Below are 18,414 nucleotides of genomic sequence, written 5' to 3' on the forward strand. Positions count from 1 at the left end.
AGGTGCGTAGTGTTCACGGCTTGAATACTGCGATGAACGAGAAGTGGCAACTCACCGTAGGTACCCTCGTCGACGTAACCTACAGAACGGCATCTATTTAGTCCTGGGTATTCTCAAAGTTCGAGCCCGTGAAACAAGGCCCGGAGACTTGCATGCTGTGTAGTCGTGGACATCCAATGACCAAAGAAAATATGCCTTCCCGGAAAGTTGTGGAACGGAGTCATGTCCCAGATGTCTTGTTCTCGCCGCGACGGCGACCAAGCAGTATCCTTCAAGTCGCGCGGTGTAACACCTTTATTTTTATTTTATTTTTGAATGGATACTTGGGCCGTAGCATTGACAACTCCAGAGGTGGGAGTGTGCTCGGGAGCCGGGAATGTAGGCGCAGTCGAGCCCCTAGAGAGAAACAAGAAGACAGGAGAGGAGCATGGACTTGAATAGTGAGTTGGACGCAGAATTCTCGCCGACGGTGAAATCTTGATAAGCAGTTTTCAAGAGATTGGGGGAGTTATGGGGGTATCTTTGCTAGCAGTAGCACGTGGATATGTGGTTGCAGGAGGACAAGAGGTGTCTTTGTTGGCCGTGACACAGCAAAAGGCACTGAAAAGGCACCCAATGGCAGCATGGATGCTCGAGTCGAGCTAAGTTTCGTTCAACTTGACTTTGGTTTCTTAGGTCACGTCTGGACTAGACTTGCCGGTGGCGTTCCTGTGATTCCTGCTACAGAGACTACCTAATATTCGCTCTCTTACACCACAGTGTAGATTGCAAACCCCGATATAGCGCCCCTTCATTCTGAAGCCTTGTTCCGACGCACGACCCGAAGGTTGAAGTTGGTCGGCTTTACGATCCAGGCGCTCCGAGTTGGCCACGAACTGCCCGTGTTACTGGGCACATCATGGGAAAATTCAAAGTCTCGGATGAGTCGAGGGATCATCTTGCTCAACTCAAGCATGGAGATGTGGCGACCAATGCAGGTTCGAGAGCCGAGACCAAACTGTCCCAAGTCAGCACAGCTAGATCCACAGTCCGAGCCTTGCTATGCATATATATTAACCAACTTACCGGTATCCAGTTACGGTTCATCGTCTTCACCCGCTCAGAATCTTCCTCTAACCACCGTTCTGGCCTGAAGAGGTCGGCGTCGTCGCCAAAGACGGCGCGATTGCGATGTTCCACCCAGGGATTGACTCCCACAATGGTCTTATTCATCCAGAGATCAGTTTGCTTCTTGCACCTGCGCGTCAGCGGGAGAACTCACCCCCTTTGGGAACTGCAGACCACCGATACTGGCCCCCTCCTCTGGCACAACACGCTCCAGGGGCAGGCCTGTGGCCGGGTGCATGCGGAGCGTCTCCTTGATAACCGCCTGGAGGTAGGGCATCTGCAGGCTCTCCTTGAACGTCGGGTGCCTGGACAGGTTCCCCTCGGACTGGAAGGCATCGACCTCATCCTGCAGTCTTTGGAGGCTATCGCGATTCAACAGCAGGTAGTGGAAAGCGGCTGATAGGGTGATTGCGGTCGAGTCCGAGCCCGCCACCATGTTAAAAACGCATCCGGCCTTGACGTGGTCGGGAGTAAAGGTTCCGGGATTCGTGTTGTGCTTGGACAGGAACTTGGACAAGAGAGACTCGGTCTTGGAGCCATGCGCCTCCAAGTCTTGGTCAACCCCTTCGAGGGCGGCCGCCTTGGCACCGGCACGGCGTTCACTGATACGTTCAGTTGTGAAGTTGAGAATGTAGCCTCTCCCAGCCCCTCTTTTTCCTGCAATTAGGTTCCCCAGGCGGTAGAGAAATGGATGCAGAGACGGGTAGATGCCGACCAAGGTGGCGTAGGTGAAATGGTTCGCAAGAGTCCCCATGACTCCGCCGACATCTTCTCCGCCATCCAGGAAGCCAAGCCGCTTGTCGTAGGTGATCATTCCAATTACATCGAAGGCATAACACTGAAACCAGTGCTGCATGTTGACAGCCACTCCGGCGGTGGCAATCTCCTGGAGACGCTGGGCGAACAGGCCCGCACACTCGTCAACATAGGGCTCGTAGCTGACCAGAGATGTCATGGAATAGTTGCTCTGGAACTGCTTGCGGTTGTGGGAATGGCGGCTGATGGACTGGTCCCCGAATATTGACACGGATCCCGGGCTCACCCCAGGTCCGGTCAATGCTGGTGGACTGGTCCAGGTACTGTACCAAGATGACTTGGTGAAGTGGGATCCGTGCCCATAGATGGTATCTGTAGCAGTAGGTTCGCTGAAGCTATAGCGGTTGGGGCCGTATCGGACGATGGGTCCTGAGTGTACGTAGTTAGAACCACACTCTTGGCATGTTGTCGTTTGTTCCCCTCGTGGGCCAACGTACCGTAGACATCATGCAAGTGTTTATTGGTCTTCTCAAAGTCGCCGTGCCAGACTTTCCACAGATACCAGGCGTTTGACCACCTTGCGATGAAGGGGCCTGGCACAGATCTGAGGGGGGAAAGCAGCGGTCGAAGGATAAGGGCCAGGAAGACGCCGGCGAGTCCGAGGAGAGGCAGAGTCAATGTCATTTTGGCTTCTGCTTAAAGCAGCTTCAAGAGGGCGTGAATTATGGTCACTGTTGATGATACGGTGGTCTCAAGCATATGTATATGTTCCACCTACATCCAATACAGCGGTAGCGAATGTTTATATGAGACAGCGGGCGTCAACAAAGAAAACGGGGGGGTTTTATCCTTCCAAACCCCATGGAGATCCCCCCTATCCGTATTTGGCTGTCCATACCGACAAGCCTACTACTAGCGGTCTATGACGGTAGGATATCGTGATTGACTCAGACCGGCGTTGGACAAGGACGCAACAAAGGGGGTGAGGTCTCAACTATCGACGCCGGTACGGAAAAGCGGCGATCAGCAGGCCTACGTATCGCCGAACCACCGTTCACAACCGACCTGAGCAAGGCCTTGGCAGAAAACTAATGCTCTTGGTCCGAATCGATTGGATACCCGATCGGGTGCTGGAGAGGTAGAAAGGGTCTCATATCACGAGCGAGAGGGGCAAGTGGTACGAAGCGCTTGTTGAAGGAATTGGATGGAGAAGAACTTGGAGGAGCTCGCTCGACCTCCGTGGAGTGCCTGGTACATGGAGCAGAAGTAGTCCTCGCAAGCGGTTCTACTGAAGATAGCAACAATCTACGCACCACCTGACCGAGGGAATAGACAGGAATGGCTACATAAAGTGAATTGCGGCCCCTCGGTGCAGGATGGCACCAACACTGCGGGTCAGGGTGGGATCGAGGGTGCTGATGCGGTCATGGGGGACTGGAACTACGTAGAAGACTAGAGAGATGGGGTTCGCGATGCCTGGTTAAGCCAATATGAGGCTGGCGGGTTTGCACTCTTCGGGTAGTTGTCGGCCCTAGGAGGCACCCATCTCGTTGACGATTACGCTATGACATGCCTACCGGAACAGACATGGTCGTATTTTGCCAGATCCCACGGTGGATTATAACCGGTGGGCGCACGTGAGGTCTACTAATGTCGGGCCGACAAACACCGAGCCACCAGAATTTTCCCCGTCACGACGGGAGCAAACCACTGTCTGCCACCTTCAACATGGAAGCCATCACTGGTGTTTTCCAGCAAAATGCTCCGAGAACTCCTCTAGAGCTGCGCGCAGCAGCTCTCCAATGACTGTAAATCTCAGAAGCACCAGGTAGGTCTCGAGATGTTCCTTTTTTTGCCCCCACACACTCGCAGCGTTCCGAGCCCAGCTACTCGTCTACCTCCCACGAGTCTTCCTCGCGAAGATCTTCCTCGCCGACCACGTCTTGTGCAAAGCGCTGGAAGCCGGCTGGCAATGCGAATCGGCTCAGGATCACGTCCTCTCCCATTTATTGGGAGCAGGGCTGGCTCTTTGCTTTGCTGCAAGACCAACCCGGATCATCATAGTCCACGCCCGTCTCCATACCACCGGGTATGACCTACCTACACGGGCGAGGCTCCAATAGCTCCGACATTCTTATGCGTTGCATGTGTCTTTGAAGTCTTGAAAATAATACTGTGTCCTCCCTTGGGTCGTCTGTGGTCGTGGGGGTCCTCACTGACGCGACCTGCACGCACGAGGTGGAGTTGGCGCGGTGCCTGCCTTGCCTGATCCATGAGGGGCCAAAGACGTCACCCCTCGGAACTGAACTGTTTTCCCCCTTCTAGATAGATGTAGCAAGAAATCATACGACTCGAACTCGATCCAACTTGACCTCTCACCTGTTTCTCGTCTCTCTCCCTCCAACCCAGTTTTATATGGATTAAAATCATCAACCTCCAGAGCATCCGTAGACATCTTATCATGGCTTCAGAAAAGAAATCGTCCAAGTTCGGCCACCTCCCCCTCAGCACCAGCGGCCCCATTGAATGTGCTCTCACCGGCACTGCGCTCCTCAACACCCCCTATTTGAACAAGGGCTCTGCGTTCCCCCCAGAGGAGCGGCGTTCATTTAAGCTCACCGGCCTTCTCCCGGAGAGTGTCCAGTCGCTCGAGCAGCAGGTCAAGCGGGCTTATGAGCAGTACTCTTCACGGCCAGATGATCTCGCAAAGAACACGTTCCTCACCTCCCTCAAGGACCAAAATGAAGTTCTTTACTACAAAGTGCGAGCGCCCTATATAACGCAAAAGTAGGACTGTCGGGCTAACCCGATCAAAGCTGCTGCAGAACAATCTCAAGGAAATGTTTAGCGTCGTGTACACGCCGACAGAGGGAGACGCCATACAGAACTACTCCCGACTGTTCAGGAGACCCATGGGATGCTACCTCAACATCAATGATCAGGACCGAGTCTCCACAGATCTAGCTCAATGGGGCGAGTCAGATGATATTGATTACATAGTCGTGACCGGTAAGCCACAACCAACTCGGACTAGGGAGGATCAGCTGGTAACAAGCGGCAGACGGGGAGGAGATCCTGGGAATCGGTGACCAAGGAGTCGGAGGCATCCTGATTTCCGTCGCAAAGCTTATCCTCACTACGCTCTGCGCTGGGATCCATCCCAGCCGCTCGCTTCCTGTGGTACTAGATTGTGGAACCGACAACAAGACACTCCTGGACGATGATCTCTACCTAGGCCTCAGAGAGAGGCGCGTCCGAGGCAAGAAGTATGACGACTTTGTCGATACATTCGTCAAGACTGCCAGGCAGCTCTACCCAAAGGCCTACATCCACTTTGAGGACTTTGGCCTTCGCAATGGTCCGTCATAACCCCCTTCAAGTCGTCATAGATTACACAACTAACCACGCTTGCAGCAAGGCGGTTGCTCGACGTGTACCGTCCAAAGATGCCGTGCTTCAATGACGACGTGCAGGGCACTGGCTGTGTCACCCTGGCAGCCATCATGGCCGGCCTACAGGTCAACGAACAGAAACTGGCCGACATCCGCATGGTCGTCTTTGGTGCTGGGACGGCGGGTGTGGGAATCGCTGACCAGGTGCGGGATGCCATTGCCTCTGAAGGTAACATCGGCCACGAAGAGGCAGCCAAGCAGATATGGTGAGTCTACCTGGACCCTGAACTCTACACCGATCATGGCTAACTGTGAATAATAGGCTCATCGACAAGGCCGGCCTTCTTACCACTGAGACAGAAGCATCAGATGCCCAAAGGCCCTTCTGCAAGGACGCATCAGTCTGGTCCGGCAAAGACACAGACCTCCTCTCCATCGTCCAGGCCGTACACCCCAACGTCCTCATCGGCACATCCACCGTTCCCGGGGCCTTCACCAAGGCCGTCGTCAAGGCCATGCACCAGCACACCCCCCGCCCCATCATCTTCCCCCTCTCCAACCCAACCCGGCTCCACGAAGCCAAGCCGTGCGACCTCCTCAAGTGGACGGACGGAAAGGCCCTCGTCGCCACGGGCTCGCCCTTTGACCCCGTCTCCGGGCCGTGGGGCCCCAACGGCGAGCAGACCACCATCGACATTGCCGAGTGCAACAACTCGGTCGTCTTCCCCGGCATCGGCCTCGGGTGCGTCCTCTCCCGCGCTTCCCTCCTGACGGACCGCATGCTCGTCGCCGCCGTGGAGGCCGTCGCGTCCCTGAGCCCCACGCAGCACGACCCCGGGGCCCCGCTGCTGCCGGACGTGTCCGAGGTGAGGACCGTCAGCGTCCGCGTCGCGCGGTGCGTGATCCAGGCCGCCGTCCGGGAGGGCGTCGCGAACCAGGGGGGCATCCCCCGCGACGACGGGGAGCTGGACGAGTGGATCCGCGAGCAGATGTGGGATCCCGTGTACCGCCCGCTGAAGCCCGTCGAGATGGAGGGTGCTACGCGCTCTGCTAGGGGAGAGCTGAAGAAGGTCGGAACAGTGATCAGAGAGGAGCTGCTATAAGAAAGGGGGGGGGAAGGGGAGCATGGAGTAAACAGCCATGAAAAGAACTCGCTTAACAATGGCTTCTCGATTGACGTATCCATACCTAGGCAGTGCGACAACAAATATTATTCGGAAAACAGGCCCGCCCAAAAAAAACTCCAACCTACTTTGAAACGATACCAGAATGCATTCCTCAGAGGAGTCCAGCCCTCGCCGCCTCTCCGGCATTCTCGTCGACCAGCTCGTCGATCCTCTTCTTGCCCCTGCCCAGGCCGCCCTCGCCAACTCCCATCCTCCTAGCCACGTACCTCTGGGCAACCACGCCAACAGAGAGGCTCAGCAGCTCCTCGATCCACTCGGCAACCCACTCGCGGGGGTCCACGCCGCCGCTCTCGACAATGTCCCGGATCTCGTCGGGAAGCTGGCTGAACTCGTAGGGGATGTCCTGGCCATCGTCGGCGGAGCGTGGGGTCAGGGGCGTGGGCGCGTCGAGCCAGCGGACCCAGCGGGCAGGGATAGACTGGCTGATGGTGGAGTATTCAATCTCGTGGATGGGATCGAGGATAAAGACGGCGAAGCAGACGAGCTCGTCGGCCTCGGTCTGCTCCTGAACAACAGACTCCTCCTTCTCCTTCTCAGCCGAGGCGGTACCCGCGAAGAGGGTCTTGTCGGCGTCTGTGGCAATGGCCTGGACGGACAGGAAGAGGTTCGATGTGCGCACGGGGTTGCTCTCGCTGACGGCTTCGGTGGCGCGCAACTTGGCTTCGTCGATGCCCCCGTGGGCAGCAAAGTACTCGGTTGAGTAGCTCTCGGCGCCAGCGCGGCAGAGCTTGGTACCCTCGACAAGGCCGTTCACGAGACCTAGCTCGCGGGGTGAGTCAATCTGCCTCCACCAGGGTCCGTCCCGCCAGCCAGCTGAGCCGTCGTTGGATCGGCGAGAGCTGCTCTCGTGGCCGCGCTGGACGACGAGGAGATCGCCGCCCTCGACTTGCGACATGACGCGAGAAAAGACGCCATGAATCAGGGGGTCGAGAGACGGATACCCAACGAGATCGTGACTAATGTGGATGAGAAGGCGCTCGTGGGAGGAGATGGGCGGCGCGAGAGTGTGGAGGATGTTGGTAAAGGTCGGCAGGGCGCGTTGACGGAGACCATCGCCTACATATCGTCAGCTTTGGAAATTCAAGATTGACTTGCATGTGTCCTCACCATAAGAGCGCAGGGCTCCGACATCAATGTCCTTGAGTCCCTTAACTTGGTCAGCCCACTTCTTGGCCTCCTCGTTCTGCTGGATCTCCTTGTAGGCGGCCTCGGCCTGCTTCATGGCGGCATTGGCCGTGGCGGTAGCTGTCGACAGCCAGCCACCCCACCAGCCGCCTCCCGCCTCCTGGGCTTGCTGCTCCTGTTGCTCCTGCTGCGCCTGCTGCTGCACCTGCTCGACGCTGCCCTTCTTCTCGGACTCGTGCAGCTCAGAGCTGGTGGCGCTGGGCGTGAAGCTGGCCCTCAAGCTACGGGCGCTGTCGGTAGACTTGCGAGCAGCAGCAGCAGCAGCGGCCGCCCTATCATCAGTGGCGGGAGGTGTAGCAGTGGATCGTTTGCCGGCGTCCTTGAGACGGGGCGTGTGCGGTCGAGAGGACGTCTGCTCAAAGGCAAGCTGGGATTCGAGGTCGGCGAGAGGATCGTCCCCCTTGGCCTTGGTGGAAGGACCCTTCTTGGCGGCGGTGTTGGAGGTCTTCTTGTGCTTGGAGTCGTCGCCGATGCCGGAAAAGAGTTCGTCGAGGTTATCATCGGCCGCGCTGGCCTTGGTCTTCTTGGAAGCCATGAGGACGTTGGGGATTGGGTGGCGCCAATGAGGCTGGTCGGGGGAGAGGGCAGAGAAGAACGCAGATGGAATGGCAGTCTAGGTTAGTCGCTAGAGAAACGAGTCTAGAGACGGTAGCTCAGATGTCGTGTGGAGTGACACCGGTGGATAGAAGAGCGAGATGTCGGCTAATGTTGAGGTGGGAGGAGGGGTGCGTAGGTTGGACCAAGTGGTTGAGATTGGAGAGCTATTGCGAGCTCCCTTTGGGGACGCAGCAACCAGCAACACCGGACCCTCCACTGACACATGCCACTCCCGGTACCCACGTCACAACCAGAAGGGGAAGGAAGATGATTGTCAGCACCGCTGGGCTATTGTTATTGAAGAAATGGATAGAAAATACCCATATATACATTGTTCCATAAATTCTGACTGCAGCAAGAATTGTCCCCTTTCTTGAATACAGGTCAATAGGGTGAAAATCAATTGAACTGAAGTGTCTCAGCAACACGGGAGTTCGACCTTTGTTGCATCACTGACCAGTGGGCCACTTGGGAAAAGGGCCCCAGGCCTCAGCAGGCCTAGCGCCTAACATGGTGTTCTGTGATTGGCCACATCTGTGTTCAGCGTCGTTGACGGAGGAACTCCGGGTCATAGACTCACGACTTGCACCGCAGGCACAGCAGAAAAGGGCAAAGGGGACCTGGGGGGAGGCTGGTACGTACCGGGGCACACGGTGCAACCTTATTGGCCTGTGGGGCTCTGGCTTATTCGGGGAGTGGGTTTGAGTGGACGCCGAGAAGCACCACCAAGCAAGAGGCAGAGACGAGAGGCCGCAAAGGAGACTTGGACAGAACAGAACATCGTCTTCGCCCAGCACCACGCACTCGTTGCCTCTTGTTGCAGAGTCGCCCGCATCATCGCCGGCTCTACTGGTAGGAGAACTCCTTGTCTACTGCAGACATACACGAGCCTGGACATTGTTTGGCCCGTCGCCGTCATCTGCTCTTCATCAAATTTCTTCCACCTGACACGCTCTCACATACACACACACGCACACACACCACGCACCACATCTCTCACCTGGCTTCATCAGCCAGCAATCGTCTGGCAAGACACCGCACACCTCACTCACTCACTGCCGCCGTCTCCGCCGCTGCCTCCCTGCGCGTTGACGGCGTTGCGGATGACACTGGGCTGGTCCTAGACCCGCGGTCCCCTTCTCTTACAAGTTATTACACTTTTGCTGCTCGCCATAGCCGGACTCACGGCCGTAGCGTTGCAGCGTTGCAGCGTAGCGCCCCAGTCCAGCGCTGCCAGCCTCGCCACAGGCCCACAACGCCCTGACGACACATCTTGCACCTACACCTGCACCTGCACCAACACCAATACCAACTCCCACCAGCAATCTCATACACGCAAACAAAGGCACCCTCTGGGCGTCGTCCAGCACATCATGGATCGCTCGTCGCGACGGACGGCTCCCCGCCGCCCGCCGTACGCCAATTCTACATCGCCTCCGCCCTCTGCGGCTGAGTCGCCATTTGCCCGTCAGTCCTCTGTGAGCCCTGTGCTCAAATCTCATTCTTGGCATCAAACCTCACAACAGCCACCCTCTCACCCGGGTCGCCGTATCTCCCGCCCCAGCAGCCACCATGAATTCACATTCTCCACCCCCGATGGCCATCGTGACTCTTTGTCGCGAAAGAGGTCCAGGGGTGCTGATGGCTTTCCCGAGTTCCCGGCTGCCGCAACCCCCAGTGATGCCGATCCTGATGGGCCGACAAAGGGTGGCCACAGTCTTCGCAAGCGTGCCCGCGTTAACTACGCATCGGAGCAGATTGAGGACGAGGTCACTGTCCCCAACTCATCGTCCGCCTCTCGCCAGAAAAGGCGCAGGCCAGATGGTAACCATGATGATTCCTCCGAAGACTTGTACGGGTCCCAGTCAAGGCGGCAAGGCGCGTCGCTTGGCATGGAGACCCCGAGCGGTCGGCGTCGCAATCCTTCCCGCAAGTCCACCGAGTCGCGGCTCTATGTGGAAGAATTTGACCGGGACGACCATGAAGTTCAAAGAGCCATGGAAGACGAGGTTCATGACACCATACAAGTCGGCACATGGACCTCAGCATCCTCTAGTCCCTCGTCAAAGAGTGACTCTAGGGACGTCGTCACACACGAATTTGACTCACCTGAGCACAGCCGGGCGTCTCAAAATCAATTAGACGCCGATCGCTCTGCTGAAATCCCGTCCAAGGATGGTGATACCAAAGATAACAACAACAACAGTGCAGGGCCTAATAACTCCGCCACTGAACCTGCCATTGAGCCCACCAAAGACCAGGTTCAAGACACCAACACCGACCCCAGCCAACAGCTGCAGGTTGAATCCATCGACTCCCAGAAGCATGTTGATGGGGAGGCGGTCGAGCCTGTTTCCACGGCGCTCAGCCCTCGCTCACCTGGCGTTGGCTCCAAGTCACCACCTAGAACACCTAATCATCGGCAGAAGAGTCCCTCCATCAAACATTCGCCCAATACTATTCACGAAGGCTCACCCATGGCTGTGGATAGCAAAGAAGGCGTTGCACAAGAACCTCGTCTTTCTACTCCATTGCCTGCTGGGCCCAAACTTCCATCCAGCGAAGAATCTGCTACTGTCCAAGACGAAACAGCTACTTCCAAGAAGCAGCCTGATGCGCCAAATTCATCGCCCAAGCATTCCTCCAAGGAGTCGTCTGTTTCCAAATCACCTGCAGACGAAGACATGGCCAAGGACAGTGAAGAGTATACTCCTATCAAAGAAGGGTCCTTGGTAAACTCTATAGAGCCTACCAAGCCTATTGAAGCTCCCCCCACAGAACCTGAAAAGCCGAAATCAGATGTCATCGAGATCAAAGAGCCTGTCAAGGAACCAGTTTCAGGAACGCCGCTCAAAGAGGAACAGTCAGCCGATAAGTCTGCACCTCCTCTAGATCCCAGGTGGTGCCGCCCGCAGCCTACCCCAGTTGGCCGGTGGTCTCATCTCACACCTTACGTTGACGGCCAATTTTCCGTGTATCCTGAGAAGAAAGTCCGATCCGAGGAAGACGATGTTAGTGAATATCAGTCTCCTGAGGATAAGGACGCCACCAAGGAGAACAACGATATGGATGCCATTGCAGACGACAACGATGATGGCCCAGATGGCATGACGACAGAACTCCCCACTCCGGCCTTGAATACTCCCACTCGAGGATCGCCTGTCCCGGAGACACTCGAGCTAACGGGTCTCAACTCCCCGGTTCCGGTAGTCGAAGAGGTTGAAGACCCTGACGTCTCCGAGTCTCAGGAGCCTTTGGACAGAAAGAAACACTACCGATATCGCAAGCTTCGAGATCCAGAGGAGTTCGCCGCTGCGATTGAGAATTATGAGGACATGCCCACAGCCGAGCTCTATGGTGCACTACAAGCCATCAACCTCTCGCTAGTCGGATGGCAAGAAGAATGGACTGCGCTCGGCAAAATTGTCGACGACTATGAGAATGCATCGCGTCGTCGCATTGCTGATGCCAAGTATGAGACTCGCACGCGCAACCTAAATCAGCATGGCATCAACTACGAGGAACCCGAATTTGCCGTCAGGGGTTACAAGGCCAAGGAGAGGGAGACCATGAGCGAGACTCGCTACCTACAGGCCCAGGACCGCATCATGGCTGCCGCATATGGGTTTGAGTATGACCCTCACCCGTCCAAGATTGGCCGCCAAAACCCCGAGACACAGCAGGCCGGTGTCACGACGCGCGGGCGGTCCTTGCGTAACCAGCCAAGGCAGACCGCCAAGGCCACGGAGGCAGATGGCGTTACCGGAAAGAGACAGCGCAAGCCAGTCCAGCTCTATGACCCTGCCCCTCAGGATATCAGCCGTGCCTCAAGTCCCGTCCCAACCAGAGGCCGGCGGCGCAAGACTGCCAACGCCGACAACGAAGATGCTCAGCCCAGCTTCACCTCCAGCTTTAACGACATTTCCGATGGAGAGATACCGCCAGGTCCAGGTCGCCGCAAACGGGGGCCGAAACCCAGGGCTGCTCGCATTGCGGATGACTTTCCGCCCACCAATGGGACCACCCCGGAAGACACATTCAAAAGCAGTGCCCGCCGGGGAAGGCCTAAAGCCGCGCCTAAAGATGAGGAAAATGGCCCGTCTCAGCGTGCTATGGACGTTGAGCCTCGCTCAGAGCCTCAGAAGAGGCGTCATCTACTCACCCTCAAGATTCCAAAGGGCAGGAATTTAAGCGAGCCCTCTTCAGCGATTACGGACAACGGAGACTCTCGTCCCTCGACGGCTTCATCCGATTCGACCTCGCACACAGCCGAGTCCTCATATTCGTTCCGCCCTAAGCGCCAGAAGCGGTTCCGTGATGAGCCCGAGGAAAATGGCACCACCTTCAATAGCCCACCCAAGAAGCGGAACAGGAGAACTGGCCCAGCCGAAGATGGCGATGCTGTAATGACCGCGGCAGAGCCTGTCACGCAAGCAGTGCCACAGACCAACGGCGGCACCAAGAAGGGGCCCAAGATCAAGGTCATGCGACCCGCGACCGGCCCTCCCCCTCAGAGCCGTAACGGTACCCCCATGTCACAGCCCACTGCCGAAGGGACTGAGGAGCAGCCCAAAGAATACCGAGCCATGACAAAGTCCGAGAAGATGTCGGCCTCTATGAAGAGTAAGTTAATGACCAATTCATATCCCGCCCATCGGCAGATGCTCACACCAAATCTCCAGGCCGCTGGGCAAATGGAAACATGGCTGGTGCCGTGGAGAAGCGAAAGGCCACTCTGGCTGCGAAGAAGGCTGCCCAGGCAGCGGCTGAGCAGCGAGTTGGTCTCATCGCTCCCAAGCCCAAAGGCAAACCGGGCAGAAAGGAACCTGCGCCTCTCCCTGGAGAGAATCCGGCGTTTATGCAGGCCCATCCGCCACCTCATCCCCATATTCACCCTCATCCTCATACTCACCCTCACCCCCATGCCCACCATCCTCCTCCACCTCCACCTCCACCTCATCAACCTCATCCCCACCCTCACCATCCTCATGCGCATGTCCACCATCCTCATCGCCCTCACCATGAGTACCCTGGCATGGGCGCCCCATTCCATACGTCTTGATACCGCCAAGACATTACATTCGAAGGCCAGTACTTCGGCAAGCCATCTTTACAGAGTCCCATAGACCCGGCAGACTGCTATTTCGACAAATACATCATTCATGATGAGGACAGTACGTCACAAATCACTTGACAGCCACTTCTCGATACATGCTGCAAAACTATCAACCAGCGATACAAATCGCTTGTACCAACACCCTCCCAAGTCTCTTCGAGCAATCTTGCGAACAAGCTTGGGCCTACACCTGTCCACCACGACAGTATATACACCCTGCACGCTCGAAAGCCCCTTCGTCGTCTTTCTGAGAGGCACGCTATCTGTCTTCAGGGCTATTGGACATTGCGACTACTCGAAATATCCGTCCTCTCTCTATTAGTACTTTGGAACTCGGCATAAGGGCCTGCGGATGCATGAGTCCCTCGGCGTTACGGTGGATAAAAAGGGTGTTTCCTTATGCATTCTGATTTCATTGTATACGTATACCATAGCGTGACAAATCAACTGTGTTCTTACCTTACTCTTCACACGCAGGGTATATGTATTGTGTGATGTTTGTAGAAACTCAGTTTCGCTTGTGATATATCGTCGTTGTAAGTATACGCCACAAATGCCTATTATAAACTATGGAGGTACGGCCGTATGCGTACTTAAAAAGAACAGGAATGTATGTATTTTTTTTTTTTTTTAACTTCAAGTGGGTTTCCCCGCCGGTTTGATTAGATCTCTGACGACTATTCTTTAATTTAAACCCTAGCACAGTAAAAGCTAGTATTCATTCTATACAACTCACCTTTTCACGCTCCGAGTGAGGGTTATTTTCCGATAGAGCTGGTGTGCTGCAGGGTAGGCGCACCAATCTGGTGAGAGGGTTGGATCTTCGGTGATAAAGGAGCCAGAATTCCTTATCCACAATTGTGGAGTTCAAGAGGCGGGAGACTCAACGCACCCGAGGGCTATTTCGGGAGGTCTCAAATCGTTGTTTCTGTCAGGTATGGTAATCCGTCCACGCATTAATCCAAACTAGGGATGCTATTAGTAGTAGACATGATCTGGGAATTTATTCCAACTTGATACAAGTCGAGAAGGTGCCGCTTATCACCCGCTCTCTCAAGTGCGAGTAAAATCACAGCGAAAGGGATAAAATCGCCCCTCAATAATCAAAGTCACAGCGTCCACAACAGCCAACGTGCACATGGAAGTGTCGTAAATTTTTTTGCCTTGATGTGATGCCCGGTTATGAATCATCCTTACACGCCGCAACCGAAATGCAGAGCCTGCCCGTCCAGCCACCTGAAAACATCCGCGTGTGCCCGGTTTAGAAAAGGGAGGGGGGCGTCCTAATTCTTCTCTCCGCGCGCGGTCTCTTCTAATTTCTCGTTGTGGGATCGCATCGGGTTGTGGTTGACAAAAAAAATTCGTTGCCCGCTTCCTAGCCCGTGCTACCTCTCCAGACGATTCATGCACCTCACATCACAACACCAGAGTTGCTGGCAATACGCTGTTGGCGGTGGGTCAGCATCTGGACTGTACAACTGATCTCGTGTGCAAAGGGAAACTTACGGGCCACAGCTCGGCAGCCTCCTTGCCGACGGGGCCGGTGATGGCAGAGCCCTTCATCTCACCCTTGGGGTTGACGATCTGTGAAGTCAAAATTAGCATTTTGCACACTACTATCTTCTACGCAGCGGGAGCAAATTTCCCGACCGCGCAGGCAGCGGATAAACGTACCACACCAGCGTTGTCCTCGAAGTACAGGAAGACACCGTCGAAGCGCTTCCAGGGCTTGGATTGCCGGACAATGACGGCGGGGTGGACCTTCTTTCGCAGCTCGGGCTTTCCCTTCTTGACGGTGGCCATGACCATGTCACCGACACCACCGGCGGGCAGGCGGTTCAGGCGGGCACCGATACCCTTGACGGCGATGATGTACAGGTTGCGGGCACCCGAGTTATCGGCGCAGTTCATGACGGCACCGCTGTGCGCTTGTTAGCCACCTCGCACTTCTCTTGTCCTGTCGGAAGGGGGGATCGTTCGAAAAATTCTGGCGAAATCGGGAGGGACGTACACAGGGAGACCGAGGGTCATCTTGAGCTTGCCACCAGGGGCACCACGTCTGTTGAGAACTAGGTCAGCATTTCGGCCCCGTCATGCATGCGCAATTCGTGCCCGTCAGCCCGGCGATTTTCGACTCTTTGACGCTCCTGAACGAATTTCGCGTCGAAATTGCAGCGGAATGCGAGAAATCATGCGTTGCATGATGGCTCGGTAGCCCGTCCTGGTCTTCCCACAAAGTCGTTTGCTGTCGTGGATTTCCTCCCCGCCTCTGCGTCGCGAATTCCGCTTCTTGAACGTCGAAAGTGTCGAATCGCCGGGAGAAACGAGTTGGATTGTCAAGTGACTTACTGGTTCTTGCCCATTGTGTCGGTATTTGTGCGGCGTTACTTCGTGGGAAAGGGTGGCCTCGTCTGGATGATGTCGTCGTGGGATGCAGCTTTTTGGGCGAAAAAAATCCCAGCCAATCTGTGGGGTGAGAAACCCTAGAGCATGCGATGGGTGCACCCACGTGATGATAAGCATTATCGACCACTGTTGCAAACCAGGGATGACTAAGCTGGCCGCCTTGAGGCAACTGGGTCGCGTCTTGCCTTACAGAAATACCGCCTCACTTCTCTCCCCAACGTATTTAATCTCTTCTGCCTGTTCATACCTAAATTCAGTTCACTTTGGCACAGTCATTTCTTTCGTTTAATTTTTTTCTTCGTTCTTTTGTACAATCTTGGCGATGCTGCATCTCTTGGAACGAGCCACAACGCCACCCATGCACACCGTTGGTGCGCACCATCACAGCACGCAGCCTGTACCCCGAAGTTGTTTCAATGTCAATAACGACAAAAATCCTCAGCCCTAGCTATGATAACACTCGGCCAGTCTTCAGTTTTTCAATTTTGCAACATTGTCAATCTGGATTGCAGGATCCACCAAAGCTCAACCCCTAAACGGCAAACGCTGCACAACAATGGAAGTCCATTGTTCTACTTCCCTCCATTGGGCCGGTTTTCCTGGCTGTCATTGTTGGAAGATCCACTATTGTCATTGGAAGGCGAGGGCCCGGAGCCGGAGGTTTCTTTGTCGGAGCCACTGGTCTGGGCTGATTGATGGCTCATATGGACGAGTCTATCCGGGAATTGGGGATCCTCCTTGACGAATCTGTCCATGGGCGTCCTGTTCGAGGCGTTAGGCAAGCTTGTTTGTTTGGATAAGGGCCTACGAACAAGCCACTGCTTGACATTTTGTGAGGCTTGATCAAGCGATGAGCTTTATATATTGAGAGAGGATGAGTCCAATTTGGAACTTGATTTGGCTTTGGGAGTTCGCTATGGGGTACCATCGGACACGGAGGGATGCAGCACCCTCATATACTCCGACCGCCTCCACCCTCCGCCCTCCGTTGATCCATTCGGCCACGAGCTGTACATCGACCTTTTCGGCCTCATCTATCTGCAGGAATCATTCACATGATTGCAAAGTCGTACGGTCTTCTCCGATGACACCAATGGTGCCCGACCACATCTCCGCAGAGGCTCTCACCGGGACATCTGACCAGTTATGCAGACACACTTTCTGATCTCCAATAATTCTTATGCATGGTGAGTCTTGGCCTGCGATAGCAACTTGCGAATCGGACATACCTGCCACTTCTGGGGAATCAGCGGGTTAAAGCCGAAGCATGTGTCTGTATTTGCTGGGTTGATCTCATTGCCGGTTTTGGCTGACGAAAGAAATATCAGCACAAGGAACTCCGGCCGACGATCCTGGAAAATCACCAGTCACGAGTCAGGGTTCGGGAGTTACGCGGCCAACGCGGCCATCCCACGCGAACCCGGGCCGTTGTACCATGGCGTCAGGCAACATGGACCGACGCTGTCGGGCTGGGTATCAGAGAAATCTCCAACTTCTCCGGGCAATCCTCGTCGTGAACCCCTGCTTGACTCGAGAATTCCCAACGGAGGCAAGTCTGAAGCCCTGTGACCTATCTCCACATGTCGACATGCAGTATGGCCCAATAACCCGGTTGCGAGGACGGACGCATGCTATGACGAACATTCGCGTATCAGACCAAAACCCCGCCAACCACTAATATCAGTCCGGCAACCCCGCTTCATCGCTCCCAACAGCGAACGTTTGACATGGTCCTGCAACCAGCAAACGGTATCTCCAATCACAGGTCACCAATGGAGGGTAGACCGGCTGCAATGCCACATACCCCGAAGAACTCAGAGAATCATCACGTATTTTTGAGGCTCTGCTAAGCCAATAGGCACCCTCAGTGACTCTGGAGGCATTATGCAGGCCTCTGGCGTTGGACAGCCTGGGGCCCCCTTCCCCTCGGCGACTTGTCGACGTTCAAGTGGCGGTGGGAGTTTGTCATGGGGCCCCGGGGAAGCGCGTGCCTGTTATTGACGATGTGAGGAGCCAGTCTGGTATTGGATGAACTTGGACGAGTGGTGAATCGCTGAAAGGAAAGACCAGGGATATCCTTGTCGGCCGCTAGACGGATAGCCCCGACGGAAGGCCGGGTGATGAAGCTGCGTGGGAGGCATGCGCCGGAATGACTTGTCTCCGAGACAAGCATCACCGTTTCTGCGAGTCCACAGCGAGGCTCTTGGAGTGGTGGCCGGTGGTTACGGGGAACCGTCCTGCCAGTTTGGACCACTCCCAAAAGGACCTACCTAGACGGCTCACCGTGGACTGGGGCAACCACCTTATCATTCGTCGACCGTTGGCCCGGCTGCTACGTCTGCTCATGCCATCAAAGGCCATACGGGGAGGCCGGGCTGCTTTGGGGCTCGGCTGCGTCGCTGCGCTGGCATGCATCCTTACTCGAGTCTGGTGGTATGCTTGGTTCACCCCCGATCAAAAGTTCCGGCTGGTAATACAATGGAGTTGAACGATATCCACGAGTGGTCAAGTATAGTTATCTGGACCGGGGGGGGAAAAGACGGCTAGCGATGGTTAGCGATGATTTCTACAATTATTTGCCACTGCCTTATGAGAAGTAGATGTAATGTCCACGGCGAGGACGTCCGCTATAACCCGGAGCCAATGCTGGAATCCCGGCCCCGATTGG

At 55.6% G+C, this 18,414-nt stretch overlaps 5 protein-coding genes across 5 annotated transcripts; 2 read left to right on the top strand and 3 right to left on the bottom strand.

Moving 5' to 3' along the window:
- Nucleotides 1-790: 790 nt before the first annotated feature.
- On the bottom strand, nt 791-2,547 carry ACO1O0_004033 (cytochrome P450; the record flags this gene model as incomplete). The annotated part of the gene is made up of 4 exons (XM_083193476.1): nt 791-997; nt 1,066-1,203; nt 1,262-2,292; nt 2,361-2,547. The coding sequence occupies 4 exons, from the start codon at nt 2,545-2,547 to the stop codon at nt 791-793; spliced, it is 1,563 nt and encodes a 520-aa protein (XP_083050424.1).
- Nucleotides 2,548-4,324: 1,777 nt separating this feature from the next.
- On the top strand, nt 4,325-6,358 carry MAE1 (NAD-dependent malic enzyme; the record flags this gene model as incomplete). Its single annotated transcript, XM_083193477.1, has 5 exons — nt 4,325-4,624; nt 4,680-4,872; nt 4,925-5,221; nt 5,278-5,521; nt 5,578-6,358. 5 exons carry the CDS (start codon nt 4,325-4,327, stop codon nt 6,356-6,358), a joined length of 1,815 nt encoding a protein of 604 aa, XP_083050425.1.
- A 175-nt stretch (nt 6,359-6,533) lies between these two features.
- On the bottom strand, nt 6,534-8,162 carry ACO1O0_004035 (protein MTC1; the record flags this gene model as incomplete). Its single annotated transcript, XM_083193478.1, has 2 exons — nt 6,534-7,498; nt 7,550-8,162. 2 exons carry the CDS (start codon nt 8,160-8,162, stop codon nt 6,534-6,536), a joined length of 1,578 nt encoding a protein of 525 aa, XP_083050426.1.
- A 1,435-nt stretch (nt 8,163-9,597) lies between these two features.
- On the top strand, nt 9,598-13,350 carry ACO1O0_004036 (uncharacterized protein; the record flags this gene model as incomplete). Its single annotated transcript, XM_083193479.1, has 3 exons — nt 9,598-12,847; nt 12,907-13,001; nt 13,030-13,350. The coding sequence occupies 3 exons, from the start codon at nt 9,598-9,600 to the stop codon at nt 13,348-13,350; spliced, it is 3,666 nt and encodes a 1,221-aa protein (XP_083050427.1).
- A 1,401-nt stretch (nt 13,351-14,751) lies between these two features.
- Nucleotides 14,752-15,703, bottom strand: RPL23A (60S ribosomal protein uL14; the record flags this gene model as incomplete). The annotated part of the gene is made up of 5 exons (XM_083193480.1): nt 14,752-14,784; nt 14,847-14,924; nt 15,015-15,261; nt 15,352-15,399; nt 15,690-15,703. The coding sequence occupies 5 exons, from the start codon at nt 15,701-15,703 to the stop codon at nt 14,752-14,754; spliced, it is 420 nt and encodes a 139-aa protein (XP_083050428.1).
- Between the last annotated feature and the right edge of the window lie 2,711 nt (nt 15,704-18,414).

The sequence above is a fragment of the Amphichorda felina genome, assembly GCF_050947745.1.
Source record: "Amphichorda felina strain 45539 chromosome Unknown scaffold_4, whole genome shotgun sequence".
NCBI classification, from domain to species: Eukaryota; Fungi; Ascomycota; class Sordariomycetes; order Hypocreales; family Bionectriaceae; genus Amphichorda; species Amphichorda felina.